The sequence below is a fragment of the Coenobita brevimanus genome, chromosome 71 (genome assembly GCF_032717465.1).
Source record: "Coenobita brevimanus isolate Jiangsu-jjx chromosome 71, ASM3271746v2, whole genome shotgun sequence".
Lineage (NCBI taxonomy): Eukaryota > Metazoa > Arthropoda > Malacostraca > Decapoda > Coenobitidae > Coenobita > Coenobita brevimanus.
The window spans coordinates 29,469,643-29,489,214 of record NC_137024.1 but is presented as its reverse complement, the minus strand read 5'-3'; the positions used below and the strand labels follow the sequence as shown (position 1 = coordinate 29,489,214).

Here is a 19,572-nt window from a genome sequence, read left to right as displayed (position 1 = left end):
GGTACAAAACAGTGTGGACAACTACGCAACTCAACAAAGAGTATTTCATTTTCAACCATAGAACCATCCTCTGACCTATCATGGAGTACATAACAATAATTTAAAATAAATATTAATAACTGCGAAAACCTTAGAAAGAAAATATGTGACATCAATAAATCATGTGTCTACATTCGGGCTGTCCAAGGAAAAACGTTTTGAAAATACATAGGAACTTCTAAATAAATGTTGGAAAATAAGAGAAAAGAAAACAAAGGAGCTCAGCAACCAGAACAGTAGCTAACACGACATAAAGAGGGACTGTTGAAATGGCTATCACGATTGGATCATTGATCAATAAATCCTGTGTTTCCATTTGGGCTGTTTAACCCATACACCGCGGGCATGTTCACCGATGTTTTGTGTGTGCCACGGGGTTATTAGGGCTCCGACAGACTCTCAAAAAATATTTGCCAAAAATCAGTTATTAGTCCTAGAATATTAAAATTACATATGCTTATGGCACATACCTTCAGCTTTCTCCTGGAATGTTTGTTGAGCCTTCGTCAGTTACCGTAGGACTTGTGGAGACCTCTGAAGTTGGGTAACGAAGTCTCCACTTTACACTTCCCGACAACCCGTAATATGATTACCACAGCCAGATATTAACACTATAAACACTACTCTATGATTTTCAAGTAGTTTGGGATCCATACTCCAAAAAATAACCCACTGAGAAAGCAATGAAAATTACGAGCGCGTCTGACCGTCGCACTGGCACTAGTTCGCTCTTGGTACTCTGTCATTTATTATTCATAAAACCTCTCACACTTTATATTTCTATTACTATATAACACTTATATATATCTACAGTCTTTATCCATAAGTTTCCTTCAGTAGTATTAGTTTATTGTCACTGTAGGGATTCAATTTCTTTCAGTAAAATACGTAGCATTCACTTTCTCGTCCTGTATACTAGCATTGAGAGTGAATGTCACTTTCATCTTCACTCTCATAACTCATAGTATTCAGACATGCTAGAGTGAAACTTTCACTTTCACTACTCCTAGGGTATATACTCGTATTCTTATAATACTACTCATTTCTATCTATCTATTGCCAGACGCCTCAATCCCGTTTGGGGTGGCCACAAACAAATCACCTCCAAGTCGCCCTGTCCCCCGCCATTTCACTACCCTGCTCCCAACTCACACCCCCCTCTCTCATATACCTCTCCACCCCATCCCTCCATCTCATCCTCGGCCTCCCCCTCCCTCTTCCCCCCTCCACCTCACTCACATACACTCTCTTCATCAGTCTTTCACCCTCCATCCTCTCCACATGGCCAAACCACCTCAGTGTGTTCCTCATAACGTTTCCTATCACATCCACATCCACACCACAACGCTACTACTCATTTACATTTCTATTTACGTTCTCTATTTTATTTACGTTATTTACATTTCTATTTTATTTACACTGTGTTATGCACTGTCACTTGAAGTAACTTATAAAACTATTTTCCATTGTTCACGTATATTTACATTCATTGCTTTCACCTGCTGTTTACACATTATTTACAATTCCACTTGCACTGTTTTACTCAATAGAAAGATCGTAGTCACTCTTTTATCAATTGTCAGCCCTTTACCTCTTTCCACACGAGGTTTAGTAGGGGGTAAAGGTCACAGGGCCCTTTGCATGGGGGTGAAAAAGTCCCTGAAGTCAGCAAGAAGAAACAGACGTACCTCCACTTCGGAAGATGAGAGTAAACTGATAAGGGAGGGCCGGGGTAGAGGCCTACTTAGGAGATATTCAGTGCTACCAATGTTAGCTCTTGAAACAGCTATGTATAGCACTGAAATGATTGGCAGGAAATCTAGACAATACAATATAAATTAGGTAGTTCCAGGTGAATGTAAATATCACTTAGGCTTCTCTCTTCCTTCCTTACATGTATATTTATTACGAAAATAGATTATACGGCATATTTCAAGGGGAAAAAAACAGCGAAAATTAGCGAACGAGTGCACATGAGGTGTTGTCAGGTGATAATTAGCCAATTCCAGGTGTATGGCACTCTCACTTACCTTATTTCTTTCTTGTATATATTATTTGGTATAAGAATAGGACATAGGGCTTATTTCAATGGATGAAATCAGTGAAAAATTCCAGGGAAGATTTACTTAGCGTAGCACGGTCGGGCAGGCGAGAGGATAGGGTAATGGAGGGGGGGTAGGGAGGGGAGTCAAGAACGGGGAGAAATGGCTAAATTGTCAACAATGGATGGGAGTACAGATGAGATTAGGAGTGCTGACTAGTGTTGGACATTGGCAGTACTGATAGATGATACAAGCCCCCACTTGGAAGCCCGGGTGAATTCAAAATAATACAGAATCACAAAAGCGACGCCCCGCGGTATGATCCCTTGCTCCCAAGCGTCACGAAAGTGACGCCCCGCGGTTAAGGGGTTAAGGGAAAATGCTTTGAAAATACAAAGGAATTTCTAAATAAATGTTGGAAAACAAGAGAGAAGAAAATAAAGGAGCTCAGCAACAAGAACTGTAACTAAAACGAATGAAAAAGATGGGCTGTAGAAAAGGCTATCGTGATCACAACATCGATCGATAAATCATGTATTTACATTCAAGTTGATCAAGAAATTCTACTGTAGAGGAAGTCAGCCAGAACATCCCAGAACTAGAACTTGACTCTCCCGAAATTGCTCCACTTAAAATAAAGACTAAATATGTAAAGTCCATCCTAGACAATTTACCAACTAACAAAGCTCCAGGCCTAGATGGAATTTCTCCAGTTGTTTTGAAAAAGTGCTCACCAGAACTTGCCTCTGTTTTAGCTAAATCATTCAGACTATGCACATGTACTTCTTCATTCCCTAATTCATGGAAGGAAGCCAATATCCACCCAATTCCAAAAGAAAGAAGTTCCTCTAACCACTCTGACCAATAGCAGTCACATCTTCTCTTGGTATAGTATTTGAAACTGTAATTAATAAGTACCTGTACACAGTTAAATACCTTGAATCCAACAACTTAATTAGTGACAGACAATATGGTTTTTGCCACGAAAGATCCTCAATTGACATGCTAGATCTCCTGACTCATACCATCCATCAATCAACTGACCAAACATAGAGAAACTCATGCAGTAGCTCTTGATATTTCTAAAGCTTTCGACAGAGTGTGGCACCATTCCATGTTATCCAAACTCCCTTGCTATGGACTAAAGTCTTTTGTACCTCTGCTTTCCTCAAATCTGAGCGACAGAAAAATAAGAGTAAATGCAGAAGGGGAAAGGATACTCGAGTTTGGGGAGGCAACGGACATGATTGTGTGCAACACATATTTTAGGAAAAGAGACAGTAGGTTAATTACGTATGAGTCTGGGGGAAATAGGAGTCAGATAGATTATTTTCTGGTTAGGAAGGCCGATAGGAGGTTAGTGAGGGATGTTAAAGTTATAGGAAGTAAGGAGTGTGTGCAGCAGCACAAACTACTGATTTGTGATATGGTGCTTAAAGAACAAGTGATGAAAAAGAGGATTTATGTCTATCTATCTATATACCTAGGCTGCTTCCCCCAAGGAAAGAGAGGTAGCCGAGACAGGACGACACACTCTCCATTTACTCATCCATTCAAACACATTCATTCGCATTTTAGCCCCTAAGGGGAGAACGGACAGATCCTCACCGCACCACACCGCACAAGGATTTATGTACCTAGGAGAAAAATATGGAAGCTGAAAAACCAAGTAGTAAGGGAAGCCTTCTATAGCGAGTTGAGGAGACTGGTGGCTGAACAGGGAGCTGTAGACAGAGGCGTTAATGAACAGTACAGAACCCTCAAGAACAATTTCTTGAGAGTTACTGACGTAACATGCGGCTGGACAAGAGGACCACCAAGACATAAAGTAACTTGGTGGTGGGATGAGGGTGTAGAAGCTGCAATTAAGGAGAAAAGAAGGCTTTTCCGGGAATGGAAGAAGGGTGGTAGCAAAGAGGAATATTTGGCTGCCAAGCATAGGGCTAGGAGAGAGCTATACAGGGCAAAGTCTGAGTCACAGAGACAATTACTTGATAACCTAAATCATGAGGAAAGGAAAAATATATTTAGGGTGGCAGGTCAGGTGAAGAGGGATAATCGGGATATCATAGGTGAGCAGTGTGTGAAGAATGATGAAGGAAGGGTAGTGGTGAACAGCGAGGATATTAAAGATGCATGGAGAGAGCATTATAATCGGTTGTTGAATGAGGAGTTTGACTGGGACAGGGAAGGTTTGGAGCCAGCAGATCCAGTGTCTGGCCCTTGGCCTTTGATTGATACTGCTACTGTGAGTGAGGCAATAGGCAGGATGAGGGTGGGGAAGGCAGCAGGTGTGTCTGGGTTGACTGCCGAAATGTTGAAGGCCTCAGGCGATATAGGGGTGAGTTTAGTCACTGACCTGATAAATAGGATTATTTATGAGTGTGTTGTCCCAGATGATTGGCTGAAGAGTGTAATTGTAAATGTGTATAAAGGGAAGGGTGATGCTCTGGAAAGAGGAAATTATAGAGGTATAAGCTTTTAGATCAGATAATGAAGGTAATGGAGAGAGTTTTAGAAGGTATGATAAGAGAAAGAGTGAATATTGATGAGATGCAGTTCGGGTTCATGCCAGGTAGGGGGACCACTGAAGCCATATTCATTGTTCAACAGCTTCAGGAAAAATATATTGGTAGGAGAAGGGATCTTTATTTTGTTTTTGTTGATTTGGAAAAGGCCTTTGACAGAGTCCCTAGAGAGGTGGTGAAGTGGCCAATGAGAAAGCTTGGCTTGGAGGAGTGGCTGGTTAGGGTGGTTATGGCCATGTATGTGGGTGCTCACACCCAGGTGAGAGTGAATGGAGATTTGAGTGATGAGTTTTCCGTGAATGTTGGTGTGCATCAGGGGTCAGTCTTGAGTCCCATGTTGTTTATCATGGTACTTGAAGCCCTTTCACGTGACTTTAGAAACAGACTCCCATAGGAGTTGTTGTATGCTGATGATTTGGTGTTGATAGCAGAGAATGAAGGGGAGGCGGAGGAAAGGTTTAGGAAGTGGAGAGATGGTATGGGGCAAAAGGGTTTAAGGGTAAATGCAGATAAAACAAAAGTGGCAGTACTGTCAAAGACGAGGGAGAGTGGCCATGTGCAGTTTGCCACAAGGACGTGGGAAGTAATTCCATCTTGTGCGGTGTGTGTGATAAATGGGTGCATAAGAGATGTAGTGGTATCAGAGGTAGACTGCGAGATAATGCTGATTTTATGTGTACGGCGTGCCGGGGTGAGCAGGTGGAAATTGTCAGACGTGAAAGGATTGAACTTGTTGGTGAATCTCTTGAGTGTGTGGAAGTGTTTTGTTATTTGGGAGACATGTTGTGTGCTGGAGGTGGGGCTAGGGTGAGAAGTGGTTGGAAGAAGTTCAGGGAGCTCTTGCCTCTCCTGACATTGAGAGGGCTCTCCCTACGTGCTAAGGGGTCTTTGTATGCAGCATGTGTTAGGAGTGTAATGCTGTATAGCAGTGAGACCTAGGCAGCGAAGGAGGAAGATATTCGCCGGCTCAGACGTACAGAAATGTCAATGATTAGGTGGATGTGCAGTGCGTCCCTGCGTCCAAGGCCTGGAGGGGCTGGGTTTACAATGGAAGAGTTGAGAGGTAGGATGGGACTGGAGTGTATTGGTGTTGTGATGAGGAGAGGTAGATTGAGGTGGTTTGGACATGTGGAGAGGATGGGGGATGATAATTGGGTGAGGAAGGTGAGAAGTGTTAATATTGGGGGTGGGGTTATGAGGGGTAGACCGAGAAAGACATGGGACGAGGTCATTAAGTGTGACCTTAGGGTTAAGGGACTGAACAGGGAGGCTGCAATGGATCGTGCAGCGTGGAGAGCCGCCATTAGGTGACCAAGGCCGACACATGCAAGCATGTTGGAGCCTTTAAAAACGAAAACGAAAACAAAATGTAGATGCTGTATATTCCAGTTTCCACTCAATTAATGCCAGCATGCCACAAGGATCAGTTCGGGCACCAACCCTATTCCTAGTTCATATTAATGATCTCTTATCTGTTACCCACAATCCCATCCATTCATAGGCAGATGACTCAATGCTTCACAGTTCATTTACACTCAAATATCCATTTACAAAGTTTAATATTTCTAACTCTCAACTCAGTGCAGCCGTCTCCATAAATCTAGACTTATCAATGGTCAATGAATGGGGACAAAATAACCTTGTCTCATTTAATGCTAGTAACACCAATTACCTTATATACTGTACATCCATCCATCATCCAATCCTACATTGCCCCAAGAGAAGCGTAGGAGCCTGGGGCTAGGCAGTTGGTCTTGACATTTAAGATGAGAGTGACCAGCCTCACTAATCCCTGAGTGGCATTACGTGAGCAATCAACTCCAACCACCCCTTGGATATAAACCTTCACCGGCTCAATCCGTTTGGAGCACAATAATTACCCACTAAGCCACCAGGTGCCAAAATTTGGCTATATGGTTACCACCCAGTGTAGTAAATGGTTTCCTGGTGTACAGGAAACCATTTGGCTTGTCACTCACTGTAGAGACACCCACAGGCAGAAGGAAAAGGAAAGAACAAAGGAAAGAAAGACAGAGGAGGGAGTGTAAAGTCACCCGTAGGCAGAAGGACAAGGAAAGAATGAAGGATAGAAAGACAGAAGAGGATGGAAGGAAAGAAAGATGGAAGAAAGGAAAGGGCAGACACCCAAGAGCAGCAATACATCGAGTGAGAGGATAGTGAGCGCCCCCACCTACCATATATACAATTTACTAATAAACAGATATTGCCAGATTTGTATACAGTATTAGATTCAATGATGCTAATATTCCCATCTCCAATAGTACTGAAATTCTCTGTGTGTTCCTTAACAATGTCCCCCCTGGACCTCTCATGTCAAATCACTTGCTAAAACCACCTCAAAGAAACTTGGATTATTGAACAGAGTCCATAACTTCTTCACTAACGAGCAGTTGGCAACAATTTGTAAGAGTCATGTGCGCTCTCATCTATAATATTGCTCACCCTTGTGGAATGGATGTGAACAGGTTGCCCTAAAACAACTAGATTAAATTCTGAACAAAGCTGTTGGAATTATCAATAGCCCTGCTATAATAAACTACCTCCCATACGAGTAAGAAAGAATGTTGCCTTCCTTGCATTATTTTACAAATACTTTTACGCCAAATGCTCAGACGAACTTGTATCCATTGTGCCACCTCTCCATGCCTTCCCTCGTGCTACACGGGCATCTGGTAGCGTTCATGACTGGAATGTCACACAGCCATATTGCAGAACTTCTGCCTATCAGAATTCTTTTATTTCCCGAACTGCATCTCTTTGGAATTCACTTCCCCCAAGCTGTTTCCTCCCACACTTCAACCTACAGCTGTTCAAGTCCAACTGTTACAGATATTTTATGAATGGAGGATGCCAGTAATCTGGTGTATGGATTATTTTTTTTATTCATTTGTTTTTCCTTCCTCTGTTCTGTTTTATATACAGTAAAAGTCCTATTATTCGGCAGCTGATTATTTGGTAGATCCAACATTTCGGCAGTTTTGAGAAATAGTCCCATTTACGAAAATCTTTGATTGTTCGGCAGATGTCCGGAATCATCTCGGCAGTCCATGAAGTGTTATCTGTGACTTGTAGGCCTGTTTCATTACACTTCTGTATGTTCACCAATTTCTGTATTTTTTCAGATTCAGGTATAGTACTGTAGTGATTACAATAGTGCACAGTATCATACTGTACAGTAAACACCCCCTCCAAATTAGCGAGGGTTACATTCCAAGCCCCCTCACTAATTCTTGAAATTCGTTCATTCTTGATGCCTTCCTGAAAGTGACATTTACTGGTAATTGCATAGCCCATGAACCACTGATACTGTAATGCATTACCCATAAACAAATGGTGCTTGTTAAATCAGTTTCCCATTGTTTTTAGCTGTATGGCTGTGACAGCTCTAGTATTTTTATTCCTCAGCATAATGGTGGAAGGGACTGTCCTGTTTAACTAAACCTAACCTAACCGAGTTTAATTGTACCTAATAATTTAACCAAACCTAACCTAACCTAAAGTCAGAGAAATACTTAAAAATAAACTGGAGGAATATGACTTGCTATGGTCTCTCTGATGAAAGTTAAATGTACATTTAGCGCTCATTCTTTTGTTCGTTTTTGTGTTTAATGTGAAAGAGAGAGTATTGATGCAAACAGTAATGTATCCCAGTAACCCCTTAATAACCTCTGGCACTGAACAATCCTTTACAGTACCAATGTCAGTGATGTCAAGTTAGTGTGAGCTATAATGAAAACTGAACAATTATGGGGAGGGAACGAAGGGCACTGGTATGTTTACACGACTCTACGCTACGATTTCAAGCAGCCAGGCGGTCGGTTAATCTCAGATGTTTTCGCCCATTTGGTAAATGCCCCGTAACTTTATCAATTCTTCCCTGACTCATAGTGAATCATAGCATGGGTTTAGGAAGCTAGATAACACATTGCTAGGTAGGCCAGACGATTATCTTCACAACTTTAAGGAAAACAAATTGATTTCAGAAGAATGGACGAAACTTACTCTACGTACTCAGAAAGGGATTAAATTTCTTCCATTTTCTTAAAGATGTGAAGATAATCGTCTGGCGCACCTAACAATGTGTTATTTAGCTTCTTAAACCCATGCTCTGATTCACGGGAGAAGTTACAAAGTTACGGTGCATTTACCAAATGGGCGAAAACATCTGAGATTAACCGACCCTCTGACTGCTTGGAATCGTATCGTAGAGTCGTGTAAACATACCAGTGACCTTCGTTCCCTTCCAATAATTGTTCATAATTTTTTCATAGCTCACTAACTCGACATCACTGATATCTGTACTGTAAGGGGTTGTTCAATGCCGGAGGTTATTAAGGGGTTAATGGAATACATTACTGTTTCCATCAATACTCTCTTTCACATGTAAAAAAAAAAAAAAAAAAAATGAACAAAAGAATGAGCACTAAATGTACGTTTAACTTTCATCAGAAAGACCTTACCAGTTCATATTCATTCACTTTATGTTATGCAATTTTCCGACCATTTTATTTTGTGTTTGGAAAAAGTACTGTATACAGCACTCACTCCAAACATATTTGTAATAATATAAGTAGTGATGAGTTCACCAATACAAGTGATGTACTGAGACGGTAGGTAATATAGAGGTGTATGGTATGTAGGAGGACTGCTGGGCCTTGATGGCAGGCTGTGGAGCCTATGCCCAGAGTCGGACACACACACAAAAATATATATATATATATTCTGTATCATTTCGGCCATCCAGGAATTGTTATCTGACATGTATGCCTACTGTGTCATTACACTTGTATATGTTCACTAATTTATATATACATATTTCAGATTCAGGTATAGTACTGTATTGATTGCAGTATTGTACAGTATACAGTACTCTCTCCAAACACAGCTGTAATACCATAAGTGGTGATGACAGTGTTCACCAATATATTTAAGGTACTGAGTGGGTAGGTTTTTGATTTTTCGGCAAATCCAATATCTCGGCATCATCCCGGTTCCATAGATGCTGAATAATGGGACTTTTACTGCATATAAAAAAAAAAAAAAGAGCAAGGAAAGAGGCAGGCAGAAATGGCGAAAAGCACAGCATGAACGAAAGCACCATCAGAAGAATTTGGAAAGATGAGGAGAAGATAAATATCGTGCATGGGAACCCCTGGCGATGCGAATTTGGCAGCAGTGAAAGTTCGTAATGTTGTCCTGAAGGTGACTGAGAAGCTCACAGGGTGTTATGTGGAGCACCAGAGAAAGAACAACGTCCCTATTGCATGATATGAGAGAAGGCAAATCTTTATAACAACAACAATGTTGGGGGCTGGGGGAGAGTGCCGGGGATCTACAAATCAACAAAACAAGGGTACCAAGCCCAACCTTTGTTTTTGTTAATATTATTTTTAATACCACTGATGTTCTTAATTAAAATTGTTATACCCTTTCTGTATTTTACCTGATGATGGGTATAAGTAGGGGGTAATATATGTGGGGTAGGGTGGTAACAAAGTGTAAAAGTGAGAGTTTTGGAAAGTTGTCAAAACACACTGTACCGTTATAAATGCAAATATATTGTCTGTGTGAGGCGAGTTTGAGTAGCACGGTCCTTCTCCAGTCCCAACTGTCCGTGTTACTCAATGATTAATCCCTAAAGTACTAATCTCGACGATCAATGTCTTTTCACAATTTTTTAAATGGACGAGGAACGTTGATCGTGCAACTTCCACAAAAAACTGAAGGCAGGTTGCTCCACCCCGGCTATGGCACAGATGGCTTCTCACCAATCAGAACTAAGTGTTGCACAAGCACGAGGAGGATCCAGGCCCATATGCAGGCGATGGGGGGTGTACCCCCCACTTCCCTCTCGTTGTGTCCCTCTGCCTCACTATGTTGTTACTACCCTACCTCCCTCTATTCTTACGATTACCACCACCCATCCCACACCCTCCTCATGCATCCTCCATCCCTCCGATGTGGATCCCCCCCATGTCCCCCCTCCAGTCATTTGGGGGGAGGGTATTTCCCCCTTACCCTCCCACCACGTCCCTGTACTTCACTGGGGCCCTTCCTTTGTGTCTGGTGGTGGTCTCCTCCAATCCCTCCATCCCTGTACACCCTCTCCTGGCCTTACCAGCCCCAACACCCCCCCCCCCAACCGCTTAGCACGGAGTATCTTTACCTCCCCTGCCCCGGTCTAAAATATTTTGAGTAATTTTTACGCTTTATGATGCCTTTTTTAAACCATTACCTGTACTTTATTCATGTCCTTGCATAAAGATACACACACCATAATTATGTTTACTTTATTTTATTTTTTTTGTTATTTTTTGGGGAAAAAAAATCACTGTTACCTGCCTACTTGACCTTCCGACAGATACAACTGTGTACCTATCAAAGACTATAGCATGTTTTCTGCATTCTTATCTATTTCTTTGAACATTTTGTACGTCTGAATATATGGTAACACTCCTTATCACTTGTTTATAGTTTCAGCTCTACCTGCAGGAAAAGTAAGTAAAAATAATTTAGGCTATTTCGCTATTACAAATAATGATATTTATTTATATTTGTAGGTGGTAGGTGGGGGCGCCCATCATCCACACACTTAGTGTAGTGTTGCTCTGTTTTAGGGTAACTCTACATTGAGTGGTAAGCCAAATGTTTTCCTGTAAACCAGGAAAGCATTTACAAAGCTGGGTGGTAACCTCATAACCAATCAACACGAGTTCCCTACGTGACAACAAGTGGGTTGGCGGAGGGTTAGTGCCTCTCCCTGGAATCCAACTAACTAAAAATATGAACAAGAAGCCTCAGACCAGGACTGACCAAAAGGTGACGACTAAGGACCAAACAAAGGACATGGTACGAATAGCTACACGGAATGTAAAGGGTACGAATGATGAAGTGAAAGAGAGAGAGAGATTGTCCAGGTGCTTGAGGGTGCGAAAGTGGATGTATGTGGATTAACTGAAACTAAATGGCTAGGTGAGAGTGTGAGAGTATGGGAGTATGGATGGGGTATATGCATGGCAGTAGGTGAGAATGACAGGGCAAAAGAAGGAGTATGTATTGTTGTGAGTAGAAGATGGACGGAGAATATAAAAGAGTATGAATCAGTTGGCTCAAGGATTGTATAGGTAAGATTGAAAGTTGGAATACAAATGTAGGCAACTGTGTGTGTGAGTATGTGCCAACGCAATCGTGCAAGCAGTTAGAGAAGAGTTCTGGACAATAATGTGGAAGAGTGCATGGAAAAGTTCGAAAGGAATGAGAGAGTGCTTTGGACTGGAGATATGAATGGAAAAGTAGGGAATGTGATGGTGGATGGAGTAGTTGGTGAGTGGGGTGTGCCTGCAGAGATGGATAAGAATGGCAGTGCTTTAGTGGACATTTGTGCCGGAAGGGGGTTGATGATAGCTAATATCCTCTTCAGGCACAAAATGATCCACAGGTATACATGGCGAGTGATGAGAAGAGTGGATGGTGAACTGCATGAACGGAAGGCAATGACTGCTTATGTATGTGCGGATGACAGGATGAGAATGTGTGTTATGAATGCAAGAGTATATAGAGGCTGGGAGAATGGACTCCCTGACCACCGCTTGGTGGTGGTCAGAATCAATGTCCAAATGAAATGGAGAAATAGAAGAAGGGAAGGACAGGAGGAAGTAGCTCACACAAGGAGGGTGGAAAGGTTACAAGATGATAGAAAAAGGGCAGAATGTAAGAGGGAAGTGGAGGAGAGATTGGGTAAATATGGATTGGAGCAGATGGGGGACATGGAAGGTGTGCGCAAGATATTCACAGAAGAAATCTGTGCAGCATGTGAGGTGGTGTGTGGGGTGAAGAGAAAAGGAAGGGGGTGCAAGGAACAGCATGGTGGAATGAAGAGGTGAGAGAGGCCGCGGTACAAAATAAGAAAGCATATAATGAGTGGATGAGAAACGGGTGTGGAAGAAGTTGAGAGACGGAAGTGAGAGCTGTATGTAGAGAGGAAGAGAGAGGTGAAAAGAACAAGAGTAAGAAGACAGTGGATGAGGAATTTGGAAGGAATCTGAGTGTAAAGTGGAAGGAATGTAAGAAAATGTTCTGGAAAGAGGTAAAGAGAGTTAGACAGGGTGCCAAAGAAGTTAATGGGGGAGCGAAAGATAAAAATGGTAGATTACTAGTGGAGAATGCAGAAAAAGTGAGTAGATGAAGAGAACACTTTAACGAATTGCTGAAAATAAAGAATGAAAGTAATGCACGTATAAGTGGTTAGGGAATGGCTGGGAGACAGAGGGATGTGAGAAGAGAGGAAGAAATCAGTAAGATGGACATTATGGAAGCAACGAAGAAAGTTAAGATAGGGAAAGCCTCAGGAATGGATGGAGTGTGTGGTGAAATTCTGAAGCACTGGGGAGAGATAATAGTAGAATGGATGTGGAAGATGTGCAGATTGGCCTGGCAGGAAGGTAGAGTCCCGGAGGATTGGAAGTCAGGTATAATCATTCCCTTGTACAAAGGAAAAGGGAAAAAAGAAGTATGTGGCAATCATAGGGGCATTTGTCTTCTTAGTGTAACAGGAAAAGTGTATGGTAGGATACTTATTGACAGAGTTAGGGAAATAAAAGAGGAGTTAGCTGGAGAAGAACAAGGAGGTTTTAGAAAGGGAAGAGGTTGTGTAGATCAGATATTCATTCTTAGATCTTTAACGGAGACATTTCTAGAGAAGGGAAAGAAGTTACATGCGGCCTTCATGGATTCGGAGAAAGCATATGACAGGGTGGATAGACAAGGATTGTGGAATGTTTTAAGAATACAGGGGGCAGATGAGAAGTTGTTGAATGCCGTGAAGAGTATGAATGAGGGTGCTAAGACTGCAATGCGTGTGGATAGTGAACTAAAGTGAACTGAGTGAATTTTTCTATTTGAAGGTTGGATTGAAACACGGATGTGTCATCTCCATGGTTGTTCAATTTGTATATGTGTATGGGGTTATAAGAGATACAAGGTAGGGCAATGGATGTTGGAGTGGCCCTAGTGAGAGAGAGCAGTGTTTGGAAACTCCCTGTACTGTTTGTAGATGATACTGTGTTGTTAAGTGAAGACGAAGGGAAGCTGCAAGGCTTGATGGATGAGTTTGGGAGAGCATGTAAGAAACGGAATCTACAGGTGAATGCAGGGAAGAATAAAGTGATGGTCTTCGTGAGAGGTGAAGTCAGTGAATGTACAGTGAGGCTGGATGGTGAGGAAATAGAAAATGAGTGCGTTTAAGTACCTGGGTAGTGTGATGAGTATGGATGAAATTTAGAGGAAGTAGTGCCTGAATGGGTACAATAAGGAAGAAAGGTTGCTGGTTCCTTGAAAGCAGTGATAAGAAACAAGGAAGTGAGCATGGAAGTGAAAAAGGTACTACATGACAGTACTGAGATACTGACTCTAACGTATGGAAGTGAAACTTGGACCTTGTTGGAGGGACAGAAGTCAAGAGTGACAGTTGTGGAAATGAGTTATTTGAGAGGAGCACGTCGAGTCACATGGATAGACAGACCAACAAATGAGGATGTGAAGGAGCATTATGGTGTGGATGTGGATGTAATTGCAAGCGTCAGGAAAAACACATTGAGGTGGTTTGGCCATGTGGAAAGGATGGAGAGTGAGAGACTGACAAAGGACAGTATATGTGAGTGAGGTGGAGGGGGGGAGAGGGAGGGAAAGGCCAAGGATGAGATGAAGGGATGGAGTGGAGAGGTATTTGAGAGAGGGGGATGTGAGCTGAGAGCAAAGCAGTGACGTGGGGGACAGGGTGACATGGAGACGATTAGTTTGTGGCCATCCCTTATGGGATTAAGGCGTCTGGCAACAGATAGACTGATTTATATTTGTGCCTTTTTTTCAGACACATAAACATTTACATGTCTATTTGAAACCCACTTGAAAAAGAAATTTATTTTCCTGCACTAAATATGACAGCTCCGTGGGGAGGGGAGGGGAGGGGAAGGGAGGATGGGAAGGGAAGGGATGGGAGGTATGGGAGGGGAGTGGAGGGGAGGGTAATTTTTACTATTTATCATTTTATGTGGGGGGGTTCATGACCATTTTATTTTTTTCTAAGTATTGTACTTTACAATAGTTTATAACATCTACATACACCAAAATATATTAATTTTGGTGATTTTTTAACATATTTTTTGGAAGAAAACGAGTGCAAGCACAGTACTTTCCTTCTTGCCCGGGCTGCGAGGGGTAACCATTATCAACTTTGAAGGGCCATAGCTCGGTAACTATTCAGTCTAGGAGGGCAGGATTTGAATTTGCAGGTGTGTAAATTCAAGCTATATGAACTGAGCATAAAACTTTTAATCTTTGAGAAAGCCGAAAAATAGGCCTGTATTGCATCCTGGCTGGAGAATTGCATACCAGAGAGGTCAAGTATACTGTACAGTGGTGCAAATTTAACCATCATCCACTCACTTGATATAGTGCTGCCTATTCTTCCTTCACTTTTTTCATTCTCAATCTGTGTCTGTCTTCCTCTCTTCCTATTTCTCCCATCACCCCTATCACTTTTTATTACTCTTCTTTCATTTTCGAGTGCCTTTACAATGAATGACAAGTCTAATTTTTGCCTGAAAGCCAAGAGACCATTTAAAACACTGGATGGTAAACCCAAACGTGTTCCCTACGAAGAGAGGTTTGGAAGTCGGTGAGGCTATGGGACTGACAAGAGATCGAGCTGGCTGGATGAATATTGAGAGAAGAAGCACACAATCAGGAATTTGGCACCCATTTTTAACATGACAGCATCCGGATTGACTCTTGCAGATACGTTTATATGAAGCTACAGAACGTGGTGAAAGTTTCTGGCATATCAGATAAAGCCAAGATTCCAGGGGCTTGAATGGTGAGTGAGGGTAGGAAAGGAGGTCCGGATGATGATGATTATGAGTGGTGTGCCCAGTACCAATTAAGGTTATATCGCACAGGTTTTGAGCTTTCGTTATCGTGTAATTTCATTATCATGCATTAGGTGCGGTACCAATTATGTGCAATAACCAAGGAATCACTGTACTGTATATTGGCCTTCTAAGTGAGGTACACAATTCTCCAAGGTACATAAAATATACACCAGACAACAATGACAATGCCTTTGCCTGGAGATATACTACACCCGACTTCACAAGCAACTTACTCAGGTGTGACCCACATCTGACAAATCTGGCGAATACATCTCCTGCCAGACTCAAGGCCCTTCACATAAACAAAGTCACCAAGCTTGACAGTGCCAGAGGAGATGTTGTACTGCTCAAAATAAGTGTGGCCTGGCATTGCACCCTCTACACTGGTTCTTATCACATTCTGAAAGCACACACAATGATTTATATGGTACAGCAGCTGTGAAACAAGGCTCAAGAATAGGTTGGAAATATATTGTTTATCTTACAAAATGAATCAATGTATATATGAAACATTGCATACTGAGAGGAAATATGGAATAAAGATCAAATTTAACTTTCTTATTAATATGTGGAGTGATGGTCAACACACTTGTACATCAATGACATTGAGAACGTATCTAACATGACGGAGGAAGGTAACAATATCTTACAGGGAGGGTGCGTCGTGTAGCCTTGGTTTCCTCCTCTAGCTCAGCCAGTTCCTCTTTGTGTCGTTCTATCCTCTCCTTGAACACAGAGTCCACCCGCTTCATTTCCAGTGGCTCCTCACGTTCTACGAGTTCTACACGATCTCCAACATTGAATGGAAATGACTGCAAGAGAAACGAAGACATTTTTCCAGGGACAAATTCTATTGCATAGGGCCACAATAACAACAGCAATAACTATAATCTACAGATCAAAATAAGAAATTTGTGTTACCATAATTTCCTTAGTCAGGTGATACAGTTATTAAATAAACAGGAACTCACTAACAATGTTTATACTGCATAGAACAATACCACTCCTACTATAGTTCACTCACGTTAACTTGGCCCACATTTTTGTCCTTTGGCAATTTATTTCACGTAGCTCAGTGACAAAAAAGGACTATGGTGTGGTTCTACATCCTTTCCATAACACTCCTCTGTGACTATAGGAAATTTGAACTGCCTATGCAGCTGAAAATCGGAATGCTTTAAGCTGGAAGAGTTTTGCGGCTCCTGATTGGCTAGCAATGATGAAATCTCAAACACTGCCAGATGACCAATAATATGTATATAATCTTGTGTTCCTGGGGAAAAAAATACTCAACTATTCACCAAAAACATGAAGAATATCTTTATTCTGTTCATTTGCTGCACAGAATAACACTGTGAATGTTTTCTAAAAGAATTAAACAAGGTACTTACCATGACCCAACTTATGGTTACATAATAATATCGATGGCAAACTCAAACGGCCAGCGCTGGAAAAACGCATGCATGCACAACTCCTGCACACTCTTTCTCATGCTCTTTACAAATGCTTCTTGTCTACTGTTATGTCACCTATTCATAAACTGCTTCATGTGCACTGCTGCTTCACCAATTCCTATGCTTTGACTCTTTTGCTCCAAAATCTCTCTCTCTCTCTCATTTTTCTATAGGCTTCGATGCCCTCACCCCTCACATCTATTTGCGAAAAGTTTGCTGGTATGGCAAGAGGATTAATATTATGTTTGTTCCTCTTTATAAGAAGATCCTCCCAGTGAACTTTGCTTTTATTATGCCAACTTACATTTTGAGTTTCTTCCAATGTTATGCACACAGCTTCAAACAAGGCATAACTTCTCACTTAGCTTAACTCCTACACACAGGGGTTTTCCAACATCACCCACTCCTCCCTGTTAGGGATTTCCATGATTTTGGAAAAAATACCCTAACTTCAAACTCTAATACAGAAATCTTCCCAACATTGATGTAATACAGCCAAAGGCATGTCCGGGAAGTGGGTTCGTCCGGATACTGGGCCCCTGCCTCATAGACTGGTACTTACAGGCCCTAATCCAGCCTAACTCAAAAGACCACCTACATAACTCCATACCGGACATGCATAGCACCTATTTAAGGCCCTATTCACACAAACAAGGGACAAAGCATGAAATAAATGAAAAGAAACCAGAGAATGAGGATTTCGAGTATGGATAATATTTGGCAGTATCCAGGGTACTTACAACAAGTTCATGGTCGTCGCGATGAATAACCCGCCCCCTCTCAGACTCTGACAGCAATAAGGTGCCCCTGAAGCACCTACAGTAACCCAGTGTTGCACTGCACTTAATCATCTGCATTCTAAATTCAAATGTCTTAACGCTGCACACTCTTTCACTTGCGCTCTACTTGACTCTCACCACTGTTGAACTCGGCACTGAAGCCTTTGCAATCTGAATTCTAATTTCTTAACACTATGCATTCTTTTCTCACTTGCGCTCTACTTGACTCTCACCACTGTTGCACTCTGCACTGAAGCCTTTGCACTCTGAATTCTAATTTCTTAACACTGTACACTGTGTTCTATACACTGCACAAAACTGTAACTTCTCATGTGGTCTAGTGGCAAGTTTTTGCTGTTTATTCACTGTCAGAGTCCAAGAGTAGGTGTTGCAGGTGGCCGAGGGGTGAGTCACTAAGACGTGGTGAGGGGCTACCCACTGCAGACGACTCCGAAGACAGGCGCAAACTCACGGCCAGTGGAGACTCCATCGTGGCCGATGTGCTGGGCTGTGGCTCGGAGGTGGAAGGCATGTCTTGGCGAGGCACTAGTATGGAGCCAGGGATGGGCACAGCGGGGGTCACGGGCCTGAAGAAACTTCCTCCACAAGTCCCAAGGACCCCATCTCCCTGTAGCAGTCCGGATGTTCTAGGCAGTCAAGAACAAACTTGATGTGCTCCTGGAATGTGCTCAGCTTGGGGATGGCTGGAGTAGTGTCACGCTGAGAGAAGTCCGCATCATCGTCGCTGTCCTCACCAGAATTTTCAAGCTGGGTACTTGTACTGGCAACTGAAGATGCAATCATGATATCAGACATGATCTGGTACCCAGGATCGCCCTCGTCGTCATCCAACCACTCACGCACTTTGTCCATATCAACGTCGTCACCAGCCGCACGAAGATGTGCATGGAAGTCATCCATGTCAAAACCTAGAAAGTCGAGCACCACATTGGCTCCGAGAAGCAGACGAGACCAACCACTTTCCAGAGTCTTGACAGAGACTTCCCTCCATGCACTGGCCCAGTTGTAGATGGCTGACTTGAGGTTGTAGCAGTGAAGGTTTTCCACAGTCCACTGGCCTTGTGTGTCCTGTCCCTCTATGCGCTTGTCCTCATTCTCAAGAACAACCATCACCTTGTCTAGGAACTTCTGACAGTGCAATCTCTTCGCTGCCATGATCACTCCTTGGTCCATAGGTTGGATGACAGCAGTCGTATTAGGTGGCAAAAACATGCACCTAATGCGGCCATGCTCAGCCACCAACTCCTCGTCAGACAGATGCGCAGGTGCATTGTCCAGAAGAAGGAGGGCCTTTACCTGGTCATGAGGGATTCCCAGTGTGTTCACCTGGCAATGGATGACCTCCTTGATGAAATGCTGGTGAAACCAGTCTTTGAAGATCTTGGCTGTGAACCACGCCTTCACAGAATGGTACTAAACGACAGGAAGGACATCCATCACCCCACGAAGACACCGAGGCTGCTTTGCAAGGCCAACATTAACGAGCTTGAGCCGGTGCATGCCGTTAGCATTGGCACAACACAAAGCAGATACCCATTGCTTGCAAAGCTTGCGACCAGGTACAAGCTTCTCCATCGCCTCTGCTAGAGTGTTCGTTGGCATCAAGTGATAGAATAGACCAGTTTCGTCAGCGTTGTTGATTTGACTGAGAGTGAGGCCCTCCCTGTCGATCAAGCCCTTCACCTTCTGCCAAAACTTCTCTACTCCCTCCTCGTTGGTGTCCACAGCTTCACCATGGGCCTTACGGTTGGTAAGGCCAT

At 42.6% G+C, this 19,572-nt stretch overlaps 1 protein-coding gene across 1 annotated transcript in view; it reads right to left on the bottom strand.

Moving 5' to 3' along the window:
• The window catches only part of polybromo (protein), a 740,816-nt gene that overhangs the window by 233,448 nt on the left and 487,796 nt on the right, over nt 1–19,572 (bottom strand). Inside the window, exons 21-22 of the mRNA XM_080277986.1 lie at nt 16,209–16,370; nt 15,792–15,958 (exon numbers count right to left, since the gene is read on the bottom strand). Of these exons, the coding sequence (XP_080134112.1) occupies nt 15,792–15,958; nt 16,209–16,370 (329 nt within the window). The remainder of the gene's footprint in view (nt 1–15,791; nt 15,959–16,208; nt 16,371–19,572) is intronic.